We start from the raw sequence: 8,836 nt of genomic DNA on the forward strand, positions 1-8,836 counted from the left end.
GAGATCTAAGGGATTCCCTAGAGTATTTTCTGTGAGCTCCTAGCATTGACATCTACAGGGGGCCTGAGTCTCCCCCGTAAGCTCTACAAAGCCTTTGTTTCACTTCATGGGGTTGAGTGTTAGAGGGACTTTCAAGGCAGTGTCTGGAGGGGAACTTTCTTCTAAGAGAGAAGGAGAACTCAGGAATCCCAGAATCTCAAACCCAGAAGGGTGTTTATAGATTAACCTTGTCCAAACCCCCTCACCCTCTAATATTTTACTCATGGAGGAGACTGAGGTCCCAGAGGGGCCAAGGCCTGGTCTAACATTACACAGTGAGTCCAAGGACCCAGGTTTCTCCTCCAGGCAACAGCTAATAATGTCCCTGCGCTGAAATCAGCTATGTCTAACCAGTCCCCGAGAGCTGCCCAACTCCTGCTCCTTCAAGTCCTCCTCACCTGGGCTTTCTTGCTCTTGTTCAGGGCCTATGAGACAAGAAAGAAACAAGACAAGAAACAGTCACAAGAGAAATCGCTAAGGGTCAAGAACAGGAGGAGGCAGTTTAAGGGAAGGGAAAATGAAGCAAAAACTTTAGAGGGAGAGAAGGGAAATTGAAGGAGAAACCAGTGAGGGCTAGAACTAGGGAAGAAGGGGAGAAGCGGGGAGAGGAGGGGAGTGAGGCTCAGGGGAAAATACTGAAGTAGAGAGAAGTTGAAATAGAGACTGGGGTGGTGGTGGTGAGCAGACGCTACTGTGGGGGACTGAATGAGAGCTGGGAGTCCAGGGAGACCCCCAAGTGGTGGCTGGGAGCATGGCGACACATGGTGACAGGGCCACCTTCTGGGCTCGAGCAAACTCCTTATCCAGGAACATGATTCTCTGCCGGAGGGAGGTGAGTTCTGCAGAGGGAGAGAACAGGAATGGCTGTTTGTCCAGGGCTGCGGGGGCTGCAGCTGCTCCTCAATCCACTTGGTCCCACAGCAGCATCGAAGCTCAGAGAAGGCACTGGGGAGCCCCGGGCTGCACCTCTATCTAGCCCTCCGCCCGCCCCAGCCCCAATGCTCCCTTTTCCCTTGCAGCCTCACCAACACCATTTTTTCTCAGCTCATCTGACAGCTGGTAGTTCTGGGTCCGAAGCTCCAGTAGCTGGGCCTGAGGGGGCAGGGCAGGAGTCCCCCCCTTTCGTCATTATTACTTCCTCCTTCCCGTTCAGGTTTTACCTTCCCCCCCCCTCCCGGGTTTCTCTGCCCCTCCCCCCATCCCTTTGAAATCGGCAGAGCAGCGCCCTTCCCCCATTCGCTGGTGAAGCAGGGACTTGTCCAGGGTCACGAAGCCACTGGAGGGGGGTCCCCCCCCCTCAGGCCTCTTTGGGGCGCTCTTCCTCCACAATTTGAAGACCCCTTTTTTTGTACTGCTCTGTGGCCCCTTCCGGTCCCATGCGTCCTCCCACCTCCCTCTGATGCCCTCCTTGGATCCCTATTTGTTCTTCCTGTTCTCAGTGCCCTCCTGGACCCTGCCTTCCTCTGACCCTCACTGGGCGCCCCGCCTCTCAGTGTTTCCCCTGGATTCCTATTGGTCGTCCTTCCGTTCAGAGCCCCGCTGTACCCGCCCTCCCTGAACCCCTATTGGCCCCTCACTCTCTAGGCCTTGCCGGCCCCGCCCCCAGAATATACCTCTCCAAGCAATCGATCCCGCTCCCCTCCCCCCAGTCCCTTACCGGCTCCTCTCGCAAAATTCCTAGGCAGCCCCCCACCCCCTCCTTCCAGCCGGCATCCTCAGAACCCCGCCTAGCCCTCCCCGGGCCCCCGCGCCTCGCCTCCAGCCACCTGCATCCGTTGGAACTCCTCCTCGGAAAGAGCCTGCGCCATGTTCCTGGCGCCGTGCGCGCAGGCGCAGTCGGCTCAGCTGGGCTACGACTCCGGGAAGGTGGGACGCTACCAATGGCAGGGGGTGAGAAAGGGAAGGGCGTTACAAGGAGGGACGGACCAAGACGACGGACTCGACGTCTCTCCCTCTCTCCCCACCTTCTACTCCGCTTTTGGTGGCTCCCGGGGGGAAGAGAGGGTGCCGGGAAGGCCGACGTCTCCTTACGCCGGAAGTCCCGTCGTGCCCTCCCCCGCCCAGCCCCCTTCCCCCATTCCGGCTTTATGCCTTTGGTGGGGGGGGGGGGGCGCCCTGGCCTCCTATCTGCTGGTGCTTCCAGGCCCAAAAGGGCGCTGGGATGGCGTGCAGCGCGCCGCACTCCCCAGCACCCTTCTCTCGCGCCCCCCCTTCCGAAAAAGATGGAGCCGACTTCAAAGCGCTTTAAACAAAGTTGAGCCGTGTTTTATTGTCTGCCAAGAGAAGCGGAGCCCGCGGGCTGTCAGCCCCTCCCCCCACCCCACCCCAGTCTAACCTGCAGCCTGGCAGCCCCGGGGGTCAACACGGGGCTTCCGCGGCTCTAGCTGCGGGGGGGCCGCGGGGGGAGGGGGGGAAGGAGGCACCCCTTCTTCCATCCGGGCCCCGCCCCTCTCCCTCACCCACGGGAGGGGGAAGTGGGAAGGAAGGAATGCGTCTGCGCCAGGGGGCTCCCGGGAGGCGGGGCTTCATCAGGACTCCTCCTCCATACTGAAACTGCTCCGACGGCTGCTGCTCCCCTTGGACTGGGCCGGGGAGACGGAGGAGAGCAAGGGGTCAGTGGCGGCCCGCAGAGGGGACAGCCCCGCCGCGGGGCTCGGGCCCAGGGCTCCCGCCGCCTCCTCCTCCTCCATCAGAATGTCCTCCAGGCCGAGCTGGAAGGGATCTTCGCCCAGCTCCCCCAGGGGATCCCCGGGAAAGTGCAGATCTAGGAGAGCTTCCGGCGGGGGCGGCAGGGGGGGTGGGCCACTGCACTCAGCTGGCTCAGCCTTGGGGGCAGGGGACAAGGGCAGGCCGTGGATCTGGGCTTGGAGTTCCAGCTCCTGCAAGGGGCACAAGGCTAGAAGGCCGACTCAGGAAGCTGCCACCCGCTGCCACCCCCTGCCCCCAAAGTGCTTGACAGAGGTCGATTTCTTTGTTGCTGCCCACCCTGGGGGGGGGGGGGGGCTACAGTTATCCCCACTGTGCAAATAAGGAAACTGAGGGGAATAGTTAGGTGACTTGTCCATGATCACAAACATAGTGTCTGAAGCACCATTGTTGTTAACTCTCGTCTTCCTGACTCCAGGTCCACCTTCCAACCCCTGTGCACCTTCTCTTTCAGACTTTTGCTTCCCACCTCAGCACTCCCCAGGTAAAAGCCAACATCCTGAACTCTGGAAGCTTTTCTTCTCCCCCAACTTCAAAAGCCATGTTCCCCTCTTCCCTCCCCTTCTGGAGGGAAAAAAGAAGGGAAGTGGGCAGGCCCACCTGGACCCTGAGCTGCAGGCTTCGGTTAGCTTGCTCCAGCACTCGCTGGCGGTTCTCCAAGTCCTTGGCTCTCTGCTGCTCCTTCTGGAGTTTTCGGATATAGTCCACTGAGGCCTTGAGTATGGTTCCCTTGTTCAATCGAATTTCCCTAGGCCATGGAGCAGGAGTCTAAGAACAGGTGCCCAAGTCTCTGCCGTTCCCCTCCCCCCAGCACCTAGGCTCTGGGAGGACCAATAGGAAGGCTGGCACTGCTAGTGGGAGACTGGGCAGAGCTAGAACAGCCAACACTGACTAAAGAAACCCTCTTTTTACAGAGAAAGGGAAGAAGATGCTGAAGGTCACAGGTAGCAGTCAGCAATCAAACCCAGATCTTGCCTCCAAATCTGCTCTCCTTCAGCACCCTAGTTTTCTCTGAAATGAGTAGATACTGTCAGGTCCCAGCACTCATTTCATGGGTGGAGGAAAGCTACTTGCCCAGGGAGGCTTAGGGCCTTTCTTTGGATTAAAAGGAGAAAATCTGAGAAGGCATGCTTCCATCCCCAGAAGGACTCACGGGTCACTGGACTTGGGGATCAGGGTGCCCAGCTCCTTGATCCGGTCATTGATGTTAAACCGTCTCCGCCGCTCAACTGGGAAAAGGGTTAAAAGCAGAGCTATGTGGTCTGTCTGAGAGGGAGCCAGCCCTAGAATCCCAGGCCCCAGGAATCCCTAGCTCCCATCTCCCCCAAGGCTCACTAAGATTATGATTGTCCTTCTTCTGACGTTCCTTTAGAAGGGCCTTGGCCTCGTTCTCTGCAGGGAAGGGACAGAGAGGAGCCATGTCAAGGAAGGGAGCCACACTTCCCCCCTCCCACGGCTCCCCAGCTCCCAGCCCTGACGCTAGTCCACAAACATTGTCCTCTGATTCCCCTCCCAACAGCCACCCAGTTGTCGTCTCCATCAGATGGTTTTGAAGCTCCCCCGTACCCCAGCCCTTGAGTCCCCACTACTTGGGTCATGGCTCCTGGAGTGCTGGACTTTCTAGCACTGTGAGGGGAGGGAAGACTGGGGGAGGAGAACAGCTCACCGGAGATCTCCTGCTTGATACTGGTCAGCTCAGCAGGGCAGGAGTTGCTGACAGGGACAGCTGGGGTCACGGCACTGGGGCCACTGTAAACATCCAGCAGGTTCCCAGAAACGGGCAGCTTTTTTTGGGGGGGGGGGGGGGTGGGGAATGAGACTTACCAGGTCTCCCCCCCACCAAGTTCACCCTCTATCTGCCCCCACAAATCCCTGGCAAAACTACAATGTCCAGAAGGAGCCCTTAAAGGGGATATTGGAATCCAAAGGCCAGGGTCCCCAGTCTCCATCCCGGGGGCAGGGGACACTCGTAAATGGGACAACTCAGCCCTGATCTCCACCCATGGGAGAAAGGGATGGGATTAAAGGGGCACACTACAGTTCCCCGTGTCATCTGCCTCCTTTTTATCCTGACCAAATTAAGGCCTTTGCTCTTAGAGTGAATATCCCCATAGCCCTCCTCCCCATATCCTGGGCACATCTGAGGCTCACTGTGCTTGGGAGCTGCAGTCCCCCAGGACCTCCAGGCAGGTAGCCAAGCATCTCATCATTGTAACTGGACTCCAAGCTGATGATCTCATCAATCACATCATCAATCTGTGAACCAGAGAGAAAACCAGGTGGCAAGGGAAGGTTTGGCTTGAGCTAGGTACTCTGCCCCAGGCCCCATGGGCAGCTTACCTCCTTTTCTGAACTGGAGCCAATGTTGAGAAGGGCCATGGGACTATTGGGGGCACTTCCTGCAGCTGGCTGGGACCTCTCCGTTGAAGTGCCCTCAGCAGGTGGCGGTGTCAGGGCCTGAGAAGCGAGCTTGGGGCCAAGTGTTGTTGACAGGTACTGTTTGACCTGCTGGCGCCGGGCCTGCTGCAGGTGGTAGCGGGTAGGGTTCTCTAGGTGTGTCTGGACCTGGGACAGAGGGGCCAGGGAACAATCACAATACTAGAATCCCCTTTAGGAGCCTAGGCCAGGCCCCAGCTGGTCTACGCCCTCATAGAATTATCTATTTCCACTTGGAAGGGACTTTAGCCATCACCTCTTCTCTCATCCCTTCATTTTAGGGTTGAGAACCGAGGCTCAGAATTAGAAAGTTGGCGAATGCCAGGGCTGGGACTGGCATGTAGCTCCTCTGCCTGCCAGAGCAAGCTCAGAGCTGTCAGAGAACAGCCTGTCAGAGCTGGAAGGGCCCTTCAAAGCCCAGCGAGGCCAGGCATTCTTTGCCTTCTTTATAGCATGGCCCCCTGCTCAGAATAAGTGAAGGAAATGCTTAATTTCAGTTAGAAGTGAGTAAAAAGCAAGGTGACTTTTCTCATCTAAGCTCACATATTCCCCCCCTGAAATTGATCTCTGGGAAGATCCCTGCTCTAAAGCCAGCCTCTTCCTTGGCTAGCTTCAAGCTGAGCTCCCTTCCGAGAGCCTGCAGACAAGTCTCCTCACCTTCAGCACCTCCACTGGCACCTGAGCAGGGGCTGGCCGGGCAAGCCCCACCCCACCAGAAGGGCCGCCAGGGCTAGCGCCGACTACCACCGAGATGGCTGGGGAGGCCGCAGGGGCTGGCCCGCTAGGGAAGGCGGCGGAGGCCGCCCGCTCCCGCCGTTCTCGCTGCTCTTGCTCTTGTGCCTGGGCCCTCATTAGCTGCTGGCGGAGGAGGATTCGTGAAGACATGACTAAAGACGATGAAGCTGGAGGCTGTGAGGAGGCTGCTGGGGCTGCCTGGGAAGGGAGGCTAGAAAGGAAACAAGAAAGACAGAAGTGGCTGCCAGGCCACAGTAGCAGGCAGACCCGAGGATCTGGGACTCCCCGTGGGAGCTGTGGAATTGGGCAACGAGAAAGAGATGGGGACAAGAGGGACAGAGATTTCCCAATCGTACTCGGAACACAGATGACTCAGCACATTCCTTTTCCAGTGCCCAGGGAGGGACAGACAGAAGAGGGGGAGCCTGGACCCCTGGTGGCCTGGGGTCAGGGAACATAGGGAGGGATGGCCCAGAGGTCATGAAGCATGGGGAGTGGGTCCCTTGGTACCTGGAATGGAGGGGCTGACTCTTCAGCTCATAGAAGCTATCTGGGGTCAGGGATAAGGCGTTCTCCAGCTCAATGTCGGCCACAATCCCGGACTCAGGGAGCAGGGAGTTCAGGCTACAAGGAGAACAGGTGGATATTTGGGGGTCATGTGATCCTCATCTTAAGTCCCCCCCCCCCCCCCCCCATCCCCAGTTATGGCTGTCTCACAGATGCACAAGGATAGGCCCTTGGTCATGGGGCCTACTCCTAGCCTTCTGGTGAAATCCCTGAGGCTCTCTGGGCCCTGGGGTCCTGAGTGTGACAAGAGGAAAGTCTGTGTTTGAGTGTTCTTCTTGTTCTGTGGTTGTAGAAAGAGAGTTGGGAAGGTGTGCAAAGGATTTGGCAAAGGGTCAGGAAGAGGTTCACTGTGGGCATATTGTCTCCTCCGTTAGACTGGGAGCTCCTTGAGGGCAGGGACTGTCTTTTGCCTCTCTTTGCATCCCCATTGCTTACTTAGCACAGTGCCTAGCACATAGTTGGCACTTAATGTTTACTAAGTGACCTAAGAAAAGAGTTGGGGAAAAAGTCAAACTTCTGGGAACTGAGAAGGATTTCTGAATAGGGAAAAGCCAAAGGGAGCAAAAGTTCAGGGCACTGGAAAATACTTGAGAAATCATGGGAATTAGAGCCAGAGGGACCTTAGGACTAAGCAGGTCCAACTTTCTGATTTTCCAAGGAGGAAACTGAGGCCCAGAGGTAGTGAACTGACTTGCCCAACGACATGAAGATAGTGAAGTAAGTACCAGAGCCAAAATGTCAGCAAGAGATGTGGGGACTTGAAAAAGGTACCAGGAACTGAATAAGGAAACAGAGAAGGGTGGAACAAAACAAGAGTAGAGCAGAGATTTCACACTCAAGGGATGGGTCGGGGGGGGGGGGGGGGGGGGGGGGGAATGTTAGAGTTGGAAACCGAATCCAGAAGGATTTTATGGCTCCGAGAATGACAAGGCCCTAGGAGCACCCCAACTTCTTAGCACATCCAAGAACAGCAAGCCAAGGATCAATAAAGAAATTTGGAGATGTAGGTCTCAACGAGTGAGTAAAGGAATGGAAAAGAGGTTTCAAGAGCTAAAGAAATGTTCAGAGACTGGAGCCAAGCTGCCCTACTCCAGGATGGAGCCAGAGAAGAGACAGACTGGGGGAGGGGGGGGGTTAAGCCAAATCCAGATGGCACGAAGGGACACAGGGAGCACTGGAAGGGGCTTCAGAAGTGGGAGGTTAGAACAGACAAAACACCTCCTGATTCTCTTACAGTCAAGATGGAGGTGGGGAGGCCCCGGTGGCTAGAAGAGGCCAGGAAAAGAAAGCTCAAAACAAAAACAAAAACAGGCAAAGGGAGCCAAGTTGGTGCCCTCCCTTCTTTCCTCGCCTCCCTCCCACAGGTCCATTTCCAAGAGGAGGAGTTTCCTCCAAGGGAGAACACTCAAACTCTGGAGAGAGGGGAGAACGGATGGGGGGAGGGGGGGACCCAAAGGGCTCAGGGCAGAGAGCAGTTCCAATCCTTGACAACCAAGAGATTAAGCCAGGAGTTCCAACAACGCACGGGGAGGGGGATGACTAATCCAGGCCCTCCTTGAGCCAGCCTTTGCCTTTTCCCGGGCCGCCGGGTCCCTTTGCATAAAGGGGGACCGTCTCCCTTCGCGAGGCCAAGGGCCTTCCTAGACCCCCGGTTCCCTCCTCCTCCTTTCTCCCAAGGCCCGGAAGAGCCCCGAGACTCAACGACTGCCCTCTCCTGGGGCCCCGACCTCTGAGTGGGCCCCGATCAGAGGTGGGCTAAGTGACCCTCCACATCGGAGGAGGGAGACGCCCGCCCCGCCCTCCCGAAGATCCACGGGGCTCTGGAGCCCCAAACTCGGGCGCCCTCCGACCTGAGCAGCGAACCCGTGCTGCTGCTACCGCCGCCGCCGCCGCCGCCGCCGCCGTTTCCGGAGGGCCCTCCAGGCCGCCGCTCTTCCAACAGTACGAAGACGGCGGGGGCGCCGGCGGTCCCCCGTGCCCCAGGCCCGGCGCTCGCGGGCTCCGCTGAGTCCCGGCCCGGCTCTGCCCCAGACACCGACATGGGCATCGACATGGACGAGGACGTTGACACGGACGCCGGCGGCCACGGGATCGTTCCCTCCCTCACGGCCCTCCGGCCGCCATCGGCGCCAGCTCGCCGGCCAGGGGCCGAGCGGAGCTGAGCGGAGCCGGACACGGGAAGGGGAAGGAGGAGGAGGAGGCGGCCTCGGGGCTCCTCCGGGCTCCGGCGTCAGCCACCCGGGCTGGGCCCTGACTCATCGCCAGCCCGCCCCTCCTCTCCCCGCCCCTCCGCACCGGGGGGAACGCCTCCGGAAGTAACGACAACCCTCGCGGAGGCCGGCTCCGGGGCCAT

The 8,836-nt window shown here is 58.4% G+C and overlaps 2 protein-coding genes across 4 annotated transcripts in view; both read right to left on the reverse strand.

Moving 5' to 3' along the window:
• The window catches only part of GRIPAP1 (GRIP1 associated protein 1), an 8,770-nt gene extending 6,699 nt beyond the window's left edge, over window positions 1–2,071 (reverse strand). The window contains exons 1-5 of one of the 3 annotated variants that reach the window (XM_027841167.1): window positions 2,004–2,071; window positions 1,806–1,913; window positions 1,065–1,131; window positions 817–878; window positions 438–464 (exon numbers count right to left, since the gene is read on the reverse strand). In XM_027841167.1, coding sequence (XP_027696968.1) covers window positions 438–464; window positions 817–878; window positions 1,065–1,131; window positions 1,806–1,847 — 198 coding nt within the window. In that variant the 5' untranslated portion in view covers window positions 1,848–1,913; window positions 2,004–2,071. Of the gene's footprint in view, window positions 1–437; window positions 465–816; window positions 879–1,064; window positions 1,132–1,805 lie in introns of all 3 variants that reach the window. The other 2 variants (XM_027841170.1, XM_027841168.1) reach the window with 2 other exon arrangements.
• A 208-nt stretch (window positions 2,072–2,279) lies between these two features.
• TFE3 (transcription factor binding to IGHM enhancer 3) lies at window positions 2,280–8,836 on the reverse strand. The gene is made up of 11 exons (XM_027841197.1): window positions 8,739–8,836; window positions 8,334–8,705; window positions 6,427–6,540; window positions 5,839–6,127; window positions 5,086–5,310; window positions 4,897–5,001; window positions 4,412–4,529; window positions 4,081–4,137; window positions 3,899–3,974; window positions 3,346–3,493; window positions 2,280–2,918 (listed from the first exon to the last, which is right to left on the reverse strand). Exons 1-11 carry the CDS (start codon window positions 8,834–8,836, stop codon window positions 2,568–2,570), a joined length of 1,953 nt encoding a protein of 650 aa, XP_027696998.1. The 3' UTR covers window positions 2,280–2,567.

This window comes from Vombatus ursinus, unplaced genomic scaffold, assembly GCF_900497805.2.
Source record: "Vombatus ursinus unplaced genomic scaffold, bare-nosed wombat genome assembly UNPS02014853.1, whole genome shotgun sequence".
Classification (NCBI taxonomy): Eukaryota; Metazoa; Chordata; class Mammalia; order Diprotodontia; family Vombatidae; genus Vombatus; species Vombatus ursinus.

Bases quoted from the DNA above. Each gene is read 5' to 3' on its own strand.
- TFE3 (XM_027841197.1), bottom strand. From the start codon at position 8,836: ATGGCCCCGGAGCCGGCCTCCGCGAGGGTTGTCGTTACTTCCGGAGGC. The intron at 4,530-4,896 runs GTGAGCCTCAGA...CCCCAAAAAAAG, and splicing joins GACTGCAGCTCCCAAGCACA to CTGCCCGTTTCTGGGAACCT. The intron at 4,138-4,411 runs GTGAGCTGTTCT...CCTTCCCTGCAG, and splicing joins TATCAAGCAGGAGATCTCCG to AGAACGAGGCCAAGGCCCTT.